Raw genomic sequence first — 22,052 nt, 5'->3', positions numbered from 1 at the left:
CTCAACATTACATCCTCCATTGAGGATAGTAGGAGCTACACTAGATGGCTACTATGTTAGGGTGTGGAGAAGGGTTTAAGCTCAACAATGTAAAGCAAGGTCAATTGATGAGAAGTTCAACACTCAAGAAGGGCATGAAACTCAAACTCTCTAACTACAAGGGAGACTTTTTCCAATATGTCAATATTGCCACTTGCATGTAACAGAGTGGGAGCTAAGCCGAATAATATTTGTTCTGTAGAGTGTGGGTAAGGGGCTCTCTCAAGTAAATGAATATGGTCTCATTTCCCAAGGAAAAAACATACATTTGAGAGAGAGAGAGAGAGAGAGAGATGACTGAAATTTTGTACCATGCCATTGTGAAGTTTAGCATAATGCCTAAAACACTTGCAAAAAAATTACGGCTTTTTCTTTTTCTTCATTGCCATCAAGTTTTGAAGTTCCAATGGCACTTGAATATAGTACTAACAATTTATGCCGCATGGTACTAATTTGCAAATGCATTGTTGTGATTGGATGATGATGTACACCATTTCCATATCTTGCGTACACGGCACAAAGCATAGATAGATATACGAGCATGTGAGGCATCTACTGAGTATCGTAAATGGATGGACCAATTACCTTCCAAACATTAAAAGAAAGCGAGCTCAGGTCTTAGAACTCATCGTTTCACAACTTGCTGACATAGCTTGTTTGTAGCATAGAGATACCAAGGTAGAGAAAGGAAGGGGACCACCTCTTTGATTATCACTTTCAAGAATGCAATGGGCAAGAATGCAATGGGCTTTCTATACGTAGAAATAAAGAATTGATTATTTTGTATCTAGAAGGAAGATAGCACTATCGTGTTCCATCTATTCTCCAAACTAGTACTAATAAAATCTTATGGCCTTGCATATGTGACATCTTTGTGTGTTCAAGATCCATGTAAAAAATTCACCTCCTTGACGAATTCCTACCTAAGCCTACACAAAGGAAGCCTTACTCTCCTTCCCTTATTGCTCCTATCGTACAAAAGATAACCTCGTGTGATCTCATTCTTAATTCTTAGGCCTTACACGTTTAACATTCTCTTTCAACCTAGAACTTTCTCTCTCTCTCTCTCTCTCTCTCTCTCTCTCTCTCTCTCGCACACACACATTGAGGTAGGCCAACCATTTGTTTCAGTCTACCGTAAGAACATCCCCTACAAAGAATATAAGAAAATTGATAAAAGTGGATATCAAGGGTAAATAAAGCTGTGTGTGTGTTTGTGTGTTGGGAGGGTTTTTTGTGGGCGGTCACGGTTTAGGGTCTCACTTTGTATGAAGAGTTTGTGTTGAAAACATCTCTTCTAGGTATTATCCAATCCAATTTTCAATTGTCGGGTATCCCTATTTCTAAGAGAGTGACCTCATTGTGTACAACTTCTATTGAAAATGTGAAAAGTATCTGGGTCTACTTTCTAAAGCTAAACAGTGCAAGGTGTACTAATCAATTGAGCTTGCGCAGTCCCATTCCATTGAAAAAGCCCTCCATATTCAAGAAACAAGAAATGAACATTGGGTGCGACTCAGCTCTACATTTACCCGACAATGAGCAGTAGGCTAAGGAAGGAGTATAGGCCGACGAGGCATTACACCACAGAAATTAAACAACCAGCAGAGCTCACGTGGGAGGCAACTTACACTTGTGTGGGAACGGCTCACTCATATGAGTACTGTACAGCGGCACTGCTACACGTGCACTAGCTTTTAGCGGAGAGGGAGGAGGAGGAGGAGGAGGAGGAGGGAGAGGGGGCCGCGGCCGGCTTCTGCCACTTGAAAGAGGCGGAGGAGGAAGGGGAGGTGGCGGCAGGGGAGGGGAGGGCGGAAGATGAGAGTGAGCGGTGGAAGCGGCAGCGAAAGGAGCCTGGATGGGAGGTGGGGGAGCATAAACACCATTGCTTGCTATGCCGCTTTCCGGAGGGCGTCTCCACGGAGGTGGTGGAGCGCGGAGAGGCAGGGTTGGAGCCCGGATCGATCATCATCTTCACCTTGCTGTTGCTGCGGCTGCTGCTGTTCATGCCGCCTCCACCTTCCAAATGATGGGCACAAGCCTGCAGGGCTGGGGGGTGAGACTGAAGGGGAAGGGGAAGCGGAAGGGGGAGGAGGGCTGGAGGAACTTGAATTGGAAGGCCTGAGCAAACTTCCAGACTCTCTAGGTACCATTCTGTGTTAGAATATATGGTTTGTGTGAGTGTATGCACCAAGTTTTGGCCAATGGAATGGCAACACATCATCAACTTGCGCTTTGTCCGCAGAGCAAGATGGCAGTGGTCCCCACAAATAATGCATCCCATCATTTAGGAATGCCCTTTTGGCCTCTTTCCAACGATCCTTCTTCATATCTAGAGTAGAGTCAATATTATTGGTCTTTATCAATACACATCTATTAATCTCTGCTTTTATCTAACGGTCGCTAGTCATCTTACAAAAATCCAACGCGAAAAACCAACTCCACAAACTGATATTATCCATAGCCCCTGGGGCCTTGAATCCCTCCCACTTGCCCAACCATACACACACACAGAGAGAGAGAGAGAGAGAGAGAGAGAGAGAGAGAGAGAGAGCGCGCTCACATGCCTCCATTTTGTAGCTCCACCTCACCATCGTTTTAAATCACATGGAGATTTTTATCAAATAGAAAACGTGAAAACATATCTGACTCACGCTCTTGGTTCTGAAAGATCTTGATGTCTTTTTGAAGTTGTAGCATACCCTAGGGACTAAGTAACATCCATATTTAAGAGGGGAAGGCAATGGGATCAAAGGCGGAGAAGCTCACGCACGAAAGCAGAGGAGATCGTAACCGTAGTAGTCAAATAAAAAACTAAACCTGGACGGGCACTAAACCTAGACAGCCTGGAAAATGCATATCATCGCACAATATAAGGCCATAAAAACGCCTAGGCATACATGATGCGCACGTGGGTGAGGTGGTTAGCCCATGCGACCCTCAACCTGGACTGCAAGGCCACCGGTTCAACCCGCTGGCCGAGTTTACTGTGCCTCGTTTTTTGTGCGGCGGAGTTTAGTGCGCCTCGAGATCCCGCCCCTCAACCCGGACCGTCGATCCCATTACTCCACCCCGCATTTAATATGGGCATCACTTAGTCCCAAGGGTAGCATAACTCCAAGAAGAGAAACCAATCCAAAAACCCAAACAAAATGGGGTCACTCAATTATTATTATTTTTATTTTGAAAAAAAAAGGCTCTGACGAGCTTGAGTTGAATTAATCACAAAATGTTACAAACAACCCTAGCATATCCTTTGCAGCACGCCTCAGAGCCCTGTGTTGTCCTACTTCTCAGAAACCGCAACTCCTACCTAGAATGAGTTAAGCCTTAAGCCCTTATACCTAGAAGGGCTTAAGGCCTCTGCCCCTTTGCCGGTCTTAACCATTTTCTTCGGGCCGAAAAAAGTAAAAGGCAAAGGCTCCGATCTCTTCCTCTCCATTTGGAAGGTCTGGAACACATATAGGTACCTCCTGAAATCAACTGGCAATCCAAAGACTGGGGCAACTTAATCTCGGATGATTCACCCTGGTGGCCACTTCACTACACAAAACATATCTCCTCGAACGACTACAGCAAGGCAGTCAAACTTTCCAAAAAGGGATTTAGAAAGCGGATAGATTTTTGGAACTCCCCTGAGAACAGATGACTTTCTCCGAATGAGCTCCTGATTGCCTGCGAGATCTCCCCCTGGGAGCTTCAATTCATCACCGTTAGAATATCCTCTTTCCCAAAGGAAATGACGTGGACTCTACAACTATCTGAATCACCCTCTCCCTTCAACTTTGTTTGGAGAGGGCAGTTCAAACTAACACATCCTCAACCTATTCTCTTGGAACTTGATCCACCTCTTCACATCTCACTTAATAGAGGGTGGTGCATTAACTTTGACAGGAAGCAATGGTGTTTTAAGTTCCAATAGCTATGGAGTCCGATGATCCCCCCAAAGAAGTCCCTTCTTCTTTGGCTTCTTCTCCACAAAGCCATATGGACATGCCAAAGGTCTCTTCGGGCTGGGTTAAACAACAATGGGATTTGTTGCAGATGTGGAAGTTCTATTGAAACTGTTCATCACCTATTCATTGATTGTCAATTTAATAAGCATGTTCTATCTCCTCTAACAAATTGCTAGGCAAACCCTTGTCCTGGAAACAATGGTTTCTCGATGATAATATAGGCATTCTCTTTGAGGCCTGGAACAAGGCCTGTGCGGATTTTTTATGGGCAATATGGAGGCAAAGAACCAATCCCTTTTCTGAAAGAGTTTACTAGGCACCTAGCCTGAAAGTGTTGTTCTCCAATTTTTCTTTACTGGAAAGACAAACTAACTATGCGAAAGCTGCGGTTTGGAGGAGCAGACTCATTATCTTCTGGAGGATCCTTGCAGTCTTCCATGCACATACTGCTTACCTGCCTACTCCCCCTGTTACCGAAGAAGAATCCAACACTTTCTCTTGCTGGACTAAAGAGATGCGGCAGGAATCTAGCCTCACAATCGCTAAAGTTGAAGATGCAGACAAATTCCTTGACCGACTTCATTATCTGGTCCGGGATGTGCATGATCTCCCAGAAATTCTCCCTCCTCCTATCCTCAATGGCTTTCCCAATGTTGGATGAACTTTGTATCTTTGTATCTATGATCATTAGCCAGGGATGTTTTTTGCGTAGTATGACAGTAACAATACACTACTCCTTTTTTGTAATTATCCATGTAGGCGTCCGCCCACCTCGTTTGTACTATCTTAGTTTCTCTCTAATATAATTCACTGCGCCTTACTGTTTTTTTTATAAAAGAAACATGAAAACATATCTGACTCACGCTCTTGGTTCTCAAAGATCTTGATGTCGTTTTGAAGTTGTAGCATAACTCCAAGAAGAGCAACCAATCCAAAAGCCCAAACAAAATGAGGTCACTCAATTATTTTTATTTTTTTTAAAAAAAAGGCTCTGACGAGCTTGAATTTAATTAACCACAAAATGTTACAAACAACCCTGGCTTATCCTTTGCACAGGATCTCCAAAAGTCCATGAGGTTGCACCTCTTCGGCTACCCTTTCCTGCAGAGCTTGCAATGCTGATTCCTTCTATTAATGAGCTACCACCAGCAAGTTTCCAAAACCAGGTTTTAGTCTAGAGTTCCACGCTCCTTCTGAAACATTATCTCATTTTTGGACTACCAGATTGCTCTCAATATCATAGCTCTAACTATACAAATTTCAGAAAGGAGATCCTCATTTTCGATGCGTCCAGAGCCCATTGCTAGGTTGCATTTAAAGAAGGGAGTGTCCAAATGAATTTACACCCACCTGCGGACAGTGCCCGTAATTGCAGGACATTCCCAAAACAAGTGCGTGAGGGTCACATTGGATGTTTGCATCTAACACAGTTACATTTGCCTAAGCCTCTCACTTTTTCCTTATTTCCAATAGGCATGAATCCAAAAAGCACTTTCCATAGAAAAACTTTGTCTCTCTTCGCATTTGGACTTCCAAATGTTTCCAATCGCTTGGCTCCATTTGCTCGTTGTCCACTTTTTGACCCAAATCTTGTTGGGTGAGAAACCCAATCTTTTGTTTAGCAAAGCTTCTCATAAAAGTTCTAGTCTTGGGCGGACTAAAAAGCCTTTCTTGTTAGACTTACACCACTTTGTTGCTTCACACAAGTCTAGGGCATACATGTACGGCTAGTATGTCTCCGGGTTGGCCACCCACTGTACTGTTCTTCTACCCACCTTGTCTGGGTGCCCTCATATATTTTTTATTGTTGGGTCGTGGGGGATTCTATATGGCATTGCCCTACCTCCCCTTGGACGCCTATTTTTGGGGCTAGGGGGTACCCACTTCCACAAATCTGGTAGATTTCATCTGGTCATTGTGTATTGGGTCTTCTACTCATGGTAGTCATGGGGGGCTGATCGCTCCCTCTTCCACCATACCTTTCGTTTGTGTTTCTCTCTCTCTCTCTCTCTCTCTCTCTCTCTCTCTCTCTCTCTCTCTCTCTCTCTCTCTCTCTCTCTCTCTCGTTACCATATACATGTGGTAGTGATGTGTGTGAACAAACTAGGACCGCCGGGGAAATTTTTCCCTCTTTAGGAGGTTTTTTCTCCCGAGCATTGTATATACGCCCATCACTCTAGGGCTATCTATCTTTCCATTGCATAATAAGTAACACACTCTCTATTGTGTGCCTTGAGCTTCCTTCGTCTTCTCCAAGCTGTGTGCGTTTCTTTGCAACCCTAATTCCAACAATTGGTATCAGAGTAGGTTGCATCCTCCCGGGCTTAGTCGCCAACTGCTCCAGCACACGCCTGCTCACTTTCTCCGATTTCAGTGAGCTTTGGCAAGCGTTCGCAGGTCGTCAAAATTTTTGGGCGAGCTCGTAGAGCTCAATCTGCTCATATTTTTTATTCGGGCTCATTTCGGCCTTCGTTTGCACTACATGCAGTACTGCACATGCTATTTCGTCATTTTGTGCAAAATTTCTGTCAGTGCCGTTTTCTGCATAACAGGTGCCTCATATTCTTCTACGGTTTGTGCTATATAGCACGTGTTGTTCCCACTCCGTTTCTCCTATTTTCAGGCAGTTTTCACATCAGGTGCAACATTTACCATGGCTGATCGACAACAACACAGATGTGTTCAAGATGTTTGCTGCTGAGGACAGGTTGGATGGGGACAACTACCCTATGGGGGTTTATATGATGCAACATGTTCTTATTTCAAAGGGCGTCTGGAACATTGTGCAGGGCATTGATGTACGTCTTGGTTCTGAGAATGTAGGTGATGTTGAGGATGTTGCAGGTCTTGCTGCAAGGATTGCTGCTATTAGAGTTGTTTTACCTACGAAGAACAAGCTCGTTGGGATGTAAAGGATGCGCAGACTCATGCATTGATTGTGTTGTCTGTGAAGCGCACCATTGTTCTGTTGGGTATGCAAGCCCAGATTCCATAATGTCTACGCCCGTGAGAACAAGTCTCAAGGCATGCAGGTCACTTATAGTTTGCATGGCACGTTTTTTACTTTATAAGGCTTTACAATAAATCAAAAGAATAGCGTTATTTTCACTGCTTCTATGTGTCGTCTCTCTCTCTCTCTCTCTCTCTCTCTCTCTCTCTCCTCTCTTGCCCTCGTTCTCTGCAGCACACCTGCTTGCTCGCCATGGTCTACCCAAGGCTCCACCGGACATAGCTTCGTAGCCTAACACTTGGTATCAGAGCTTGTATGCGTTACTGGGACCATCTCTCAAGACGATGCATGCAAGAAGCTTCTCAAGACGCCGTTGTTGGAGTGGTATGCAGAGACAATGGCAACCCTAGGTGGCACCTGCAGAAGCATATCAAAACACTAACAAATGGCAGCCAGGCCTGTGATCAGTAAAGGCATCCAGTATCGAGCACAAGCAGCAAATCGGATAGAGGGAGATCGAGCATAACCCACTATTCTCTGTGTACTGGCTTACTGGTGCTTTTTTTTAATCCTTCAAGTGCCAATTTGGCCTCTACAATGCATACCTGCTTCGACCTGTCGTGTCTGCGCCATTGCTGAATAGAGGTCTCGTTTTTAATTTAGTTATTTCACTTGTCATTGCTGTGGCCACCCATTTGGTCTTGAGTTTTTTATGCAAGTGGATATTCCCACTCGACAAGGTGTAAGTTACCCCATACGTGCTTGGCTCGTACATATTTGAAGATTTTTTTTCAAACTCCGTCAATTGCATTGATTTCGGCAGTATCAACAATCAAGCATGGATCCATTACATGAACCTTTTCTACATATCAATATTAATATTTTTCAGTTTTGTAAAAATATTCGGCTATGTTGGTATTATGCCTACACATCTTGGTATGTATGCAAACATTTATTGTTCAAGGATTACGAGTCATCGACGCTCGCAACAACAAAGATGGATTTGCTTCGAGACGACTCTACGTTGGCATGTTTGGTTTCAAAACCGGCTGTCAGCATCATTACATATATTGTCCTAGTTCTATGTCAATTTTTCTACTTGACAATCTTGTATGGGATATAGACACTGCCATCCATAAATGGTAAGACCTCCCAATTTTTTGTCAGTTCTCAGCCTATGTTTACCGCTTCTCATGAGGTTACTGGGTACACCTGAAACCCAAGGTTTGGTAGTGAACCAAAAACTCCATCTATTGGTAGCTAATTTTTGACACACACCCTATCTGTTCAAGGGGGGGTTTATCATAGCACCAGGTTATGGATACACAAGAAATCCTTGGTTGTGAGAGAACCTAAAACTCACAGTTGACGAGTACACCAAATTCTCAAGATATCATGAGTTGCTTGTCCAATTCGGGCTTGATGGGGGGATTGTTGGGTATGCAAGCCCAGATTCCATAATGTCTACGCCTGTTTGAACAAGTCTTAAGGCATGCAGGTCACTTATAGTTTTCATGGCATGTTTTTTACTTTATAAGGCTTTACAGTCAATCAAAAGAATAACGTTATTTTCGCTGCTTTTGTGTGTCATCTCTCTCTCTCTCTCTCTCTCTCTCTCTCTCTCTCTCTCTCTCTCTCTCTCTCTCTCTCTCTCTCTCTCTCTCTCTCTCTCTCTCTCTCTCTCTCTCTCTCTCTCTCTCTCTCTCTCTCTCTCTCTCTCTCTCGCCCTCGTTCTCTGCAGCACACCTGCTTGCTCGCCATGGTCTGCCCAAAGCTCCACCCGCCATAGCTCCGTAGCCTAACACGTTCCTCACATTTGTTCAACAAAATCTACAAAACAGGCTTGGGATATATTGGTTGGTCTTTATGCAAGACGTAATGAGGATAAATTTGCTTTACTGCGTAACGAGCTGGACTCGAAGATTATGCATGAGGAAGATGATATGGACACTTTCCTTGCTAGTGTCAAGGATATCAATGAGCAACTTATTTCTGCAGGTGGAGTTATTTCAGACAGTTCCCTTGTGCAGACTATTCTTGATGCCTTACCAGATTCTTACCAGATTTTTGCTAGTACTTGGAGACTTATGACCCAAGGAAATCCAGAAGTTGTCAAGTTTGATGCATTATGCACATTGTTGTTGCAAGAGTCACTTTCCAGAAAAAACAGGACTAGACAGCGTGCAGTTGAACAGGATTTTATTACTTCTCAAAGAAAGGGTGGTAACAGCAATGCAGCCAATTCTTATGGTTCTGCTGCGAGTGGCAAAACTTCTGTTCCTAATGCTTCTGTTGGCATCACTTTGTCTGGCAATTCTGGTGATAAGGGCAAAAAGAAGATGCGTTGCCATTATTGTAAAGCTAATGATCACTTGATCAAGCAGTGTCCTAAGTTGAAGGCCAAAGAGGCTAAGAAGAAAGAGGGTGGTTCCACTACAAATGCTGGTTCCACTACAAATGCAGCCATTGTTGAGTCTTCTGTGAAAGGAGACTGTGATGTTGATGTCGATGCAGAATGGTCTTTTAGTGCATAGTGCACTAACAATCCTGTTGTCCATGATGCATGCTTGTCAGTTGCTGTAGGTTCACATGTGAGGTATTTCGACAGTGGTGCTACAAAGCACATTACCTCACATTGTGAATTGTTCACCTCTCTCGAGTCTGTCCCTCATGGGAATTCAGTCACTTGTGCCAACAATGCCTCTTATCCGGTTGAAGGAGTTGGAAAGATTGTGCTTACTGCTGCAAATGGCAGTTCCTTCACACTTGTTGATGCACTTTATGTACCTAGGATCAAGAATAATCTCTTATCTGTATCCGCACTTGCTAGACTTGGACTTGTAGTCAAATTTGTGGATGACAGACGTACAGTTCATGATCTCAGTTTTGGTGATGAAATTGTTGCATCTAGCCTTTTGTACCGTGGCCTATATAAGCTCACTTTGTATGACAAGTGTGGACAAAATTTTGCAAATCCTGTTGCAGATTCAAGGGCTATTTCAAATGAAAAACTTTGGCATGCACGTTTTGGTCATCTGAATTTTGCTAGTTTGCTGCATTTGTAAAAATCTGATATGGTTGCTTCTTTGCCGCCTCTTGAAGCACCTGTCAAACATGTTTGTGAAGGCTGTATTTTGGGTAAGATGCAGTGTTCTAAGTTTCCAAAGGATGGTTCAGTTCGGGCCACATGCAGGTTGCAGTTTGTGCATAGTGATGTTTGTGGGCCCATGCAAACTCCGTCCTTGGGAAATTACCTTTACTTCGTGACTTTCATTGATGATTACTCCAGGCATGCATGGGTATTTCCGCTTAAAGCGAAGTCCGAAGTTTTTATGTGCTTCAAACACTTTCTGGCTATGGCTGAAAATGTCTCGAAATGTACTATTGGCACCCTCCGTTCCGATCGAGGGGGGGAGTATATGTCTCATGAATTTAATGCATTTCTGGCTAGTCGTGGGATAAAACACCAATGTACAGTGCCTTATACACCTCAGCAAAATGGTGTTGCTGAGAGGAAAAATAGGTCACTGACGGAAATGGCACGATGTATGGTCAAAAGTCAAGCTTTGCCGCATTCTTTTTGGCTTGAGGCCATCATGTGTGCCACTTATGTACTTAATAAGTGTCCTACGAAAGCTTTGCAGTCTATTACTCCATATGAAGCATGGCGTAATAAAAAGCCTTCTATTGAGCACATGCGTGTTTTTGGCTATTTGGCATATGCTTTGGTGCTACAAACACAGCGCAGAAAATTGGATGATAAGGCTGTCAAATGTATTTTTGTTGGTTATAGTGCTGAAAGAAAAGGTTACAAGTTATATCATCCGCAAACAAAGCATATTCTGGTTTCACAGGATGTAGTGTTTGTGGAAGATTCTGTTCAGCCCTTGCTGTCATGTATTAGAGACAGTAATGTAAGCTCACAGGACATTATGACACTTTGTTGCCTCTTTTCAATGGTGGAAATATGAATGTAATTTCCAATGAGGCAAATGTACAGCCTATGGGGGTTTCTGAAAATGTTACAGATCAGCCTATTACTGATGTAGATGTACATGATGTACTTGATGACGAAAGGGCTGAAAATGAGCAGGCTAGAGGTATGCCAAAATGGCTGGTGCACACTTTGCGTGACAGTAAATTGGATGCACCTTTGTCTAATCGTACTCGTTCAGGCTCTCACCATGCATCTTATGCATCAGATTGTTATGCTTTGGGTGTGTCTAGCTTACATGATGTTGAGGAGCCTCTGTCTTTTGATGAAGCACATAATTCAGAAAATTGGATGGCTGCCATGCAATCAGAATATGATGCACTTATAGAAAATCACACATGGACTTTATGTGATTTTCCTCCTGGCAAAAAGGCCATTGGTATGAATTGGGTTTACAAGCTGAAATGGGAGCCAGATGGTGAGATCGATCGCCATAACGCTCGACTTGTTGCAAAGGGTTATGCACAGCAAAAAGGCATAGATTATGAACAGACTTTTGCTCCCACTTGTCGTATGACTACTGTGAGTTTTCTATGTGAATTGGCAGCTCATTTTGGTTGGGATGTACATCTATCAGACATTTGTTACTGCTTTCTTGAATGGTGACATATTTGAGGAAGTTTATGTAACATAGCCTCGCGGTTTTGTCATAAAAGGACAAGAGGACAAAGTGTGCAGATGTAAGAAGGCTTTCTATGGGTTGAAGCAATCTCCTCGTGCTTGGTATGAGAAAGCTGACACTCATTTGGTTAAATGAGGCTTTTGTAACAATCCAACAGAAAGCACATTGTATGTAAAGCGTGAGGGTGATGTACTTCTCATTGTGGTTCTTTATGTCGATGATTTGCTAATCACTGGACAAAATGAGAGACATATTGCTGAATTTAAGGCTGATTTGAATGCTACTTTCAAGATGAAAGATTTGGGGCTGTTGCATCATTACTTGGGTATACAGTTTAAGCAGTGTGATGGTGGTGTTGCCTTGTGTCAGAAAAGTTACATAGAAACATTGCTATGTAAGTTTGGACTTGAGGATTGCAAACCTATTGCCACTCCCATGGAAACAAGTTTGAAGTTGAGTCTACATGATGCTGGCGATCTTGCTGATGTCACTCTTTACCAAACTGTTGTTGGCTGCCTCATTATGTATGCACACGAGGCCGGATATTCAGTTTGCAGTCTCACAGGTCAGCAGATTTATGCATAGCCCAGGGTGTAAGCATTGGCAGGCTGTCAAGAGGATTTTCCGCTACCTTAGTGGCACTTTACATCTTCGCTTGTTTTATCCCAAGGAGCGATCATTGCCGCCAGACTTACATGCTTTTTCGGACTCAGATTGGGCTGGTTTTATTGACACGCGAGTGTCCACAAGTGGTTTCGTTTCATGCTTGGGAGTTCATGTATATCATGGTTGAGCAAGAAGCAACATACTGTGGCCACTTCGAGTTGTGAGGCTGAGTACAGGGCAGCCTTCATAGGTACGGTTGAGTGTGTATGGCTCAGACGCCTTTTGGCTGATTTGGGTGTTGGACAGGACACTACCAACACTATCTACACTGACAGACAAAGCACATTGGCAGTTGCGAGGAACCCAGTTTTTCATGCTCGCACAAAGCACATTGAGGTGCATTACCACTATGTCAGGGAGAGGTTCTCAGCAGGAGAGATCAGCTTGGCTTATGTGCCAACACAGGACAACCTTGCAGATCTTTTCACAAAGGCATTGTCTAGTGAGAAGCTTGAATCTTTCCGCAAAGCTTTGGGCTTAATCCCCTTTGTGGACTGATCATGTCCTCAGGGCAGGGCACTTCCCTTTACTCATGTGCTAACTCTCGTTCACCGCATCACTCCAGGGGGGATTTTTTACCATATACATGTGGTAGTGATGTGTGTGAACACACTAGGACCACCGGGGCATTTTTTCCCTCTTTAGGAGGTTTTTTCCCCCGAGCATTGTATATACGCCCATCACTCTAGGGCTATCTATCTTTCCATTGCATACTAAGTAACACACTCTCTATTGTGTGCCTTGAGCTTCCTTCGTCTTCTCCAAGCTGTGTGTGTTTCTCTGCAACCCTAATTCCAACATCTCTCTCTCTTCTCTCACACTTCCACACACGCACACTCTCACATTTATCCAAGACACTTCCAAGCTTTCCAATTAATTGGTTTGCAGCAGGGAGGAAGGGTAAGGTTTGAGACTTTTCCCAGTAATCTTCTGATGAGGATCTCCTCCTGAAAGAAGAGACTGCTGCACAACTTTAGTTGCTCTAGAGATTGCCAAGCCTTTTTTTGATAATCCCAAAAGGACTCCAAGGTGCCAAAGCCCTGTTGTTGAGATTTTTGGCTATTTCAATCCAATTATTATTTTGGCCTAAGTCCTCCACTATGGGTCCCCAAGGAGACAAATGTCTACCCGTTCCTTTCTAGTACTTAGTCTCTTCCTTCCCCATGAGTGTAACAGTAGCTTTACAACATTTATCCATAAATTTCCTAGTAAATCCACCTAATTGAGCCCTTACAACGATGGGGGTAGAAGCCTATTTTGTATGTGGAGGTTGAGCCATGAACCACCTTTAGACTTCCATAACCATTTCCGTTGCCATACAAGCCCAACCCTCATCCGAATTGGCTAGGGTGCAAAATAGTTTCACACAAAGAGCTAAACCATGAGTGATAGGGAAGAATGGCTAGACCTCCCAAAGCCTTTCGTTTAGCAACCGCTGTCCATTTACCCATTGCCACATTTTGCCTGCTATTTGCTTATTCTTCCACAAGAATTCCTTGATTGGCTTCATGGAGGAATTCCAATTTTTTTGGGATATTTGTAGGAATGGAGATGTGAAGGTAATGTAAGGGATGAAGAAGGTATTTATTACCATAGCCTTACAGTGGAAAGGACTCAGGATGAACTTCCAATGCTTCAGTTTCATTCTTTTTTAACCCAATCAAAGGCTTGCTTATGAGTTGTTTCTTCCCCGACAGGTACTCCCAAGTGTCGAAAGATGTTACGTCTCTTCACAATCTCTCCATTCCATCTTGAAGAATCAAAATTGTCTTCTTCAATCAAAGAGATAAGTCTTGGCTTTTCTATGTTACACTGAGAAACCCACGCCATGGAAAACACATGTACCATCTCCAAGGCTTTTCTGATGTTATTCTCTTCAGCTTGGGGGAAAAGCAAAGAGTCATCAGGAAACATCTTAATAAGTAGTTTTTTATCATTTTGGATTTGCAGCCCTTTAATCTCTCCTCTTGCCGTTGCTTGCTCCAACATAGCAATAAGAGGGTGAGTGCAGTCTGCGAACCAAAGTGGCGCACCTTGACAGATAGATCTCTTGACATCAAAGCATCCAACTTTTCTTGAGGTGAAGAGCAATTCAGAGGAGATTCCTTCACCAAGTGTGCTTAGCACTTGCCTGATTCATGGACTGAACCCCAAGGTCTACAATGTTTCTTGCAAAAATGACTAGGTTATTGTGTCATATTCCTTATCTAGGTCCAGTTGTAGTAAGATACATCCCTGTTTCTTGAACCTATCATGGCTCAGGATGTTATCATGAATTGATCTTCCTTTGATAAATCCATGTTGGTGGGGAGAGATAACATTTGCTAACATAGGGACCATTCTTTCAGCAATAAGCTTAGCCAGAACCTTGTACACTACCTTCATCATAGTGATTGGTCTCTAGTGTTTAAGACGAGAGCAGGATAATTGCTTAGGGATAAGTTTAATCATCCTTTTCTTCACACCCAGGGATTTAATATTTACGTAATTACGTCAAATTTTGTTTGATCACAAGGTCTTATTGACACATTTACATGATCACAGTAAACATGATCACACAGAACCCGGTTAATGGTGACCTGCAAACCCACAAAATTCTCGCCGGGCTTTTCAGTATCCCCGGCAGGTCGCCGGGGTTCCATCATTTTCCCTGCGGGCCTGCCGAGGATACTGAAAAGCCCGGCGGGTTGTCAGTGTTATATATATGTGGGCCCAATCGGGCCCGCTGGGTGTATTTTCGTCTTGCTTCATCTTGAGAGAGAGAGAGAGAGAGAGAGAGAGAGAGAGAGAGAGAGAGAGAGAGAGAGAGAGAGAGAGAGAGAGAGAGAGAGAGAGAGAGAGAGAGAGAGAGAGAGAGAGAGAGCGCTTGCGACCACCTTTGCAGGTACATCGAGAGGAGAGAGGGAGAGAGGGGGTCGTGTAGGAGCGTGCTTTGCGTCGCAGTGTGCGGCAGCAGCAGAGTATCTGACCACACGATCTGGGTATGTGCTGTGTGTGTGTATGAGTTGTGTGGTAGCGTGCCTTTTGTCATAGTGCGCGGCAGTAATAAGGTACCTTACCACACAATGGGAGTGTGTGTGTAAGTTGTTCTACGGAACAGTGCTTATCACGGGGGCATCACCTCGGTGACGCGGGGAAGATGGTGTCCTTGTGGTAAGTATTGGCTTACTGTCTGGGTACTACGTCAGTAACGCGACGAATCTAGTATCCTTATGGTAAGTCAACTTTCCTTTCCTTTTCCCAAAAAACATATAGGCATCGATCGGTAACACAGCTATATGATGTTCGTATGCAAGCCATGGTTTTTCCTTAAATTTAGGCGGCACTCGATCGGTAACGTGGCTAATAGAGTGTCGTTTGTTAGAAGCATGTTTTTGCATAAATGTGGTGTTTAGGTCGTTAACCCGGCCGTACGAACATCATATAATTTGTATGTGCATGTGCAGTTAATTTTTTAAGTTTAAGTATATGAAATACTTGGTCGGTAACGCGGCTGTGAAGAGTATTTCATATACAAAATGTATGAATTGTTTGATTTTGTTGTTTTTAACTGTCCATTTGAAATTATATACTAGCTAATCATATTCAAAAGAATACTTTATTCATCAATCATTGCTATTTTAAATGTTCTATTTATATTTAAATTACATGTAAAAAAGTATTTGCACACAAATTGCATGTTTAATATTCTTTTTTAATCTTTTTAGCGGACTCTCAAGCATTATTGCTATTTTTAATGCTTCATTTACATAAATTCTCTATAAAAAATCTAAATGCACACAATTTGCATGTTAAATATTCTTTTGTATCTTTTTAAAGAGCATCAGTTATCATCGCTTTTTGATTGCAACATTTACATAAATTCTGTGTAAAAAAGTGTGTGAACACAATTTTCTAGTCCAATTTGTATACTTCCAATGTTTTAAATATTTTTGAAGTTTTTAATTCGGTGTGTGCTTTGTTTGAATTAGTATGTGCGCACGGAGAAAAATATAAGTTAAGAATTTAATATATGCTGAAATGTGCCAGACTGTTAACATGTATTGTTTGATCTGAATTAAGTTCTTATAAACCACTTGTTTGAACTACTTTTTTCACGTGTAACAGATTGCAATTTTAAGTGAAGATTACATGTCACCCTTGCCAAGGGTGACATGCTTTCCACCTTCAAAAGGAGGGCTCGATCTTGCGCGAAGCAAAGGAAAGACTTGTCTCCACTATTCTACACCACAAAGGCCGAGGCGCTGATTTGCTAGAGGTCAGTACCCTTTTCTTTAAACAAAATGATATTGCCACTGCCGTCCTCACAGTCTTCTGCTTGTGTGACATATCCCCCCCCCCCCGACTCCGCCTCGTGCTCAACATCCCTCCCGCCCCCACCTTTGTCCCCTCATCTTTTCCCTTCTGCTTGCATAGCCTCCGCCGCGCATCAACGAATATTCACCCTTTTTTTGGAATTACCTCCAACTGGTAACCCCTACTCAATTTTTATCAATATTTCCTTGCACATTTGTTAAAGTCTTCAAGTGGTGGTTAAGAGTTTACCTGAGATAGTGAGAGTGTTAGTGTCATTCGCAACCATGAATTTGTATTTGATATGCTGTTTTTGTATTGTCTAGTGCAAATATGATGCCACATCAAAAGAACTGTATTATGTGTGTCATTCGTAAAGAATGTATTTTGGTAATCTCCTCATGTGCAGCTGATCGTATACAACAGATTAGTGAAAGTGATGTCCACATCAAAGACATCAATAGCGCTATATGGGAGAACACAAAGCACAGGTTGCGACTTGAAGGCCAATACGAGTTGTTGTGTCTAGCTGGGATACAAGAATTTGACCCCCACCACAAGGTCAGGACAGTGTTGGGCAATATGAAAGTATGTTGTAGAGACTTAAAGGAAGATATCCCACCTGCTTGCGACATGTCAAAATTAGAGCTCTGGGATGAATTGTGGGAAGAACAGAAGGTAAAGATGAAGCATGTGAAAGCGCAGGACCAAGCAGCCTCACCCAAGAGATTGAAGATGGCCCAAGATACGTAAGCAGCTTTAGGAGGTCGATTCGATGCCAGCGGCACCGGCACAATCATGCACATTGCTTTGAATGCAAAGTGCGCTCATCTTGTCGGCATCCCTCACGAAGCCTTGGTAGAAGGTATGAGGATTGGAGCAGGCTCCTTCGGTGTGTGCACATTGTACACCATCAAAGGAATCTCATTTTTTCCAGACCACATTACATATGTGGAAAAATGTTACAAGGGAGGGAGTGAAGAGAAATTTGACAGCTTTCAGATAGAGCAAGGAATGAAAACGCTTCACCCCTCCATTGTAAGGTGCATTGGGTTTATTATAGAAGCTCCTTGGAGCACGATATTCTCATACTACAATGGGGGTACCGTGGGCGACATGATGTGTCGCTTACCGTTCGCTCACGGATTGTTCAGACGACACATGCACAGGCTACAACACGGCTGGAGGTCATTTCCTGTAGCAAATCTTCCTGTAAGCGAGATAGACACGGTGCGGATTAAAGCAGTGATCGAGAAGATGCTAGCAATTTGTCATGCCTTAATTGATGGCATTGCGGCTGCCCACTCGGCCGGTATAGTGCACAGTGACCTGCACCCGTTCAACGTAATGTTGGACTCTACTCGCGCCAATAAACCCCGCGTCGGCATCATTGATTGGGGTATGATGCTGAGAACACCAGCTAAGCGCGTTGCAAATAATTATCTGCCTCCAAACGCACAGTCGGACGAAGAAGTTTTGAATGCATAGAGAGCAGGGAATGCCAAGATGGCTAAGCGACTATGGATTGCTCCTGAACTATACGATCCACGGTGCACAGATGCATACACAAAAGCGAGCGACATTTATGCATTGGGCTACCTATTCGACATGCTGACAGATTTTTGGAGTGCAACCAGAAAAGTTTATTTTCCAGAAGAAGTTTTTCACCACCCGGACAAAGATGTTATGAGGGCTATTCAAAATTAAAGTAGATTGTTGGATGAAGTTAAAAGAGCGGAACCAAAGAAGGAATGCTTCTGACGTGTTTACATTTTTCAAAGAACATTTAAAGACAGACCCTAACCTTGTCCAACATCCACTTGTTGAACTTGCACCATAATTTTATCCGATTTAAACATTTCTATGATATACATATGTCTTGTCGAGTGTATTCTTTTTTTTATTAAAGTGTATTATCTGGTTTGAAGTGGTTCACCTAATTGAGTCAATTATCTTTAGTCATTTCAAATTTGTCATTTAACTGTCAGTATTTCAAATTTGCCTTGTGGTTCAATTAGTCGCATTTGTTGTGGTTTGATTTAGTGGATTCCGCGCAGTGTCCCAATGAGTGAGAATATATATTTGCAAATGATATTGAATATTTGTTTATCTGTTGACTGCAACTCTAAGAGAAAATGGACGATCAAGAACAAGATATTGGCACCCAATCACTGACTGATGATCAACAACAAGCGGCTGTTAATGCATTTCAACGCATGAAGTCTCTAGCACACGGCATGTCGGCACAACAAGCGACACATACTGCTCGCTGACTTTCAAAGTGGGCAAATCCAAACCATATGCAATGGAAAGAGATCAATAAAGAAGTGACAAAGGACATGATCAAGACAATATGGCCATGTGAGGATGCAGGGATCAAGAAAGGAAGGTGGAAGGTTTTGAAGTGCAACCATGATGCAATCAAAGATAATGCTGAGAGGATTTATTTGGAGGTTTATGGCCATCCCCTACACAATGCAGATTTTGCACTATATTTTGCAAAAATGTTATATGTTCACTTTGTGCAACAGCGACCAGTAGACTTCTCGTCAACTGTTGCCACTCATGATTTAAGGGAGAGTTGTGTCATTTTCACCCGAGATGAGCTGGCATTGATAGTATAAGGCACCGACCTACAGTTAAAAAGAGAGAACGATATTTACACGACACAGTTGGCAGAGAAAGATGCAAAAATAACATGGCTTCCTATAGCCACCCAGACACCGCAACCCTCAGAAGTCTGGATGGAGAAAAGCATTCACCGCTTAAGTCAAGATGTTCAAAATCTGACACAGCGAGTGAATCCAACCCCTGTACAAGGGACACACATCAGCTACCTTGTCTTGCATCCGGAGTTGGTCCCCTCATCTACTTTAGATGCATCCTCATCTTACCAATGTCTAGTTTGCTACAAGAATTTTGATGGATGGAGTGGATACTAATTCAAGAAAGCATGCCCAGATATCCCTAGCACAATTAGAAATCTATTTGATGAGCAAGATGCTGCTCCAGGGCAACACAATTGAAATCAACAAACTATGTAATATCGCGACAAACTATGTACTATCGCGAATATGAAGCATTGTAATTACTAAAAACATATATGCATAGCGGAAATTGGCATGAACATAGTGGGCATTTCATTAGAATAGATTCCTAATGAGAATTACAAGAGCGCTTGGGTGGAGAGAGCAACAAAAAGCATAACACCTAGTTAGATAGCATCAACAATACTTTCAAAAGAGAGAGAAATTAAGCTATTGACAACAGTTGAGGATCGGATTTGCATGGAGCCAGTCCCCCCTCCAAAAGGCTTTGTATTATGGTTTCTCCCATCAAGAGAGACATTGTACAATACAATTCTTTGTGTTCCTTCAAGACTAGCTAGTGCAATGAAGATGAAAGCTTCATGCACTAAGCAAAACACTTATCAAACACAACATCAATTATCCCCGTTCTCAGACCCAAGACCTCACACACCTTCGAAGATGGTGAGAGCTAGTAGGGTATGAGAGTAGATTGAGAGGAAGAAGGAGTATCTTACGAGAAAGATGTACATCTCCTCACATAATCACTCATATTAGCATAGCTTAGCTTAGTAATTAGCATGGTAGAGGAGATGAACATGCATTGAAGCTTGGCTCTTGGTTGGATTTGCATCCACATGCCAAGAGTGTGTCGATGTAGGCTTCTATCTCACAAGCTTGGAGTAGGTGATGAGCTCTCCATTAAAGCTTGGGGAGTGATAGTCTTGTTTACTTCACACATAGACTGTGTGTGAGTGTGTGTGTGATAATGCCTTGCAAAAATCAGCCCCCTTTCTCTCTTGGACGAGCCCTCTTGCTATTTGCTCTTGCTCAGCCCTCATTGGCCCTCCCCAAGTCAAGCCAATGACTATTATGTTGGAATTAGGGTTGTAGAGAAACACACATAGCTTGGAGAAGACGAAGGAAGCTCAAGGCACACAATAGAGAGTATGTTACTTAGTGTGAAATGGAAAGATAGATAGCCCTAGAGTGATGGGCGTATATACAATGCACGGGGGAAAAAACCTCCTAAAGAGGGAAAAAATGTCCCGGCGGTCCTAGTGTGTTCACACACATCACTACCACATGTATATTGTAACAAATCCACCCTGGAGTGATGCGGTGAACGAGAGCTGGCACATGAGTAAAGGGAAGTTCCATGCCCTGAGGACAGGATCAGTCCACAAAGGGGAGTAAGCCCAAATCTTTGCAGAAAGCTTCAAGCTTCTCACGAGACAATGCCTTTGTGAAAAGATGTGCAAGGTTGTCCTGTGTTGGCACATAATCCAAGCTGATCTCTCCTGCTGAGAGCCTCTCCCTGACATAGTGGTAATGCACCTCAATGTGCTTTGTGCGAGCATGAAAAACTGGGTTCCTCGCAACTGCCAATGCGCTCTGACTATCAGTGTAGATAGTGTTGGCAGTGTCCTGTCCAACACCCAAATCAGCCATAAGGCGTCTGAGCCATACACACTCAACCGTAGCTGTGAAGACTGCCCTGTACTCAGTCTCACAACTCGAAGTGGCCACAGTAGGTTGCTTCTTGCTCAACCATGATATACATGAACTGCCAAGCATGAAACAAAAACCACTCGTGGACACTCGCGTGTCAAAACAACCAGGCCAATCTGAGTCCGAAAAAGCATGTAAGTCTGGCGGCAATGATCCCCCCTTGGGATAAAACAAGCCAAGATGTAAAGTGCCACTAAGGTAGCGGAAAATCCTCTTGACAGCCTGCCAATGCTTAGACCCTGGGCTATGCATAAATCTGCTGGCCTATGAGACTGCAAACTGAATATCCGGCCTCGTGTTGCATACATAAATGAGGCAGCCAGCAGAAGTTTGGTAAAGAGTGACATCAGCAGGATCACCAGCATGATGTAGACTCAACTTCAAACCTGTTTCCATGGGAGTGGCAATAGGTTTGCATTCCTCAAGTCCAAACTTACATAGCAATGTCTCTATGTAACTTTTCTGACACAAGGCTATACCACCATCACACTGCTTAAACTGTATACCCAAGTAATGACGCAACAGCCCCAAATCTTTCATCTTGAAAGTAGCATTCAAATCAGCCTTAAATTCAGCAATGTGTCTCTCATTTGGTCCAGTGATCAGCAAATCATCGTCATAAAGAACCACAATGAGAAGTACATCACCCTCACGCTTTACGTACAATGTGCTTTCTGTTGGACTGTTACGAAAGCCTTGTTTGACCAAATGAGTGTCAGCTTTCTCATACCAAGCACGAGGAGATTGCTTCAACCCATACAAAGCCTTGTTACATTTGCACACTTTGTCCTCTCTTACTTTTATGACAAAACCGCGAGGCTGCGTTACATAAACTTCCTCACATATGTCACCATTCAAGAAAGCAGTAACAATGTCTGATTGATGTACATCCCAACCAAAATGAGCTGCCAATGCACATAGAAAACGCACAGTAGTCATACGACAAGTGGGAGCAAAAGTCTCTTCATAATCTATGCCTTTTTGCTGTGCATAA

The 22,052-nt window shown here is 43.1% G+C and overlaps 2 protein-coding genes across 2 annotated transcripts in view; both read right to left on the bottom strand.

Moving 5' to 3' along the window:
• Positions 1–1,470: 1,470 nt before the first annotated feature.
• On the bottom strand, positions 1,471–2,338 carry LOC147456775 (uncharacterized). Its single transcript, XM_086511913.1, has one exon. It carries the CDS (start codon positions 2,324–2,326, stop codon positions 1,730–1,732), a length of 597 nt encoding a protein of 198 aa, XP_086368039.1. The 5' UTR covers positions 2,327–2,338; the 3' UTR covers positions 1,471–1,729.
• Positions 2,239–22,052, bottom strand: part of LOC147456774 (uncharacterized) — a 54,524-nt gene continuing 34,710 nt past the window's right edge. Inside the window, exon 3 of the mRNA XM_086511915.1 lies at positions 2,239–2,371. Within this exon, the coding sequence (XP_086368041.1) occupies positions 2,366–2,371 (6 nt within the window). The 3' untranslated portion in view covers positions 2,239–2,365. The remainder of the gene's footprint in view (positions 2,372–22,052) is intronic.

The sequence above is a fragment of the Adiantum capillus-veneris genome, chromosome 5 (genome assembly GCF_014529385.1).
Source record: "Adiantum capillus-veneris isolate H3 chromosome 5, ASM1452938v2, whole genome shotgun sequence".
NCBI classification, from domain to species: Eukaryota; Viridiplantae; Streptophyta; class Polypodiopsida; order Polypodiales; family Pteridaceae; genus Adiantum; species Adiantum capillus-veneris.
Note: the sequence above shows the minus strand (reverse complement) of the source record. Positions and strands in the feature narration are given on the sequence as shown.

Excerpts from the sequence above, each read along its gene's own strand:
- LOC147456775 (XM_086511913.1), bottom strand. The coding sequence starts at position 2,326 with ATGATGGGATGCATTATTTGTGGGGACCACTGCCATCTTGCTCTGCGG.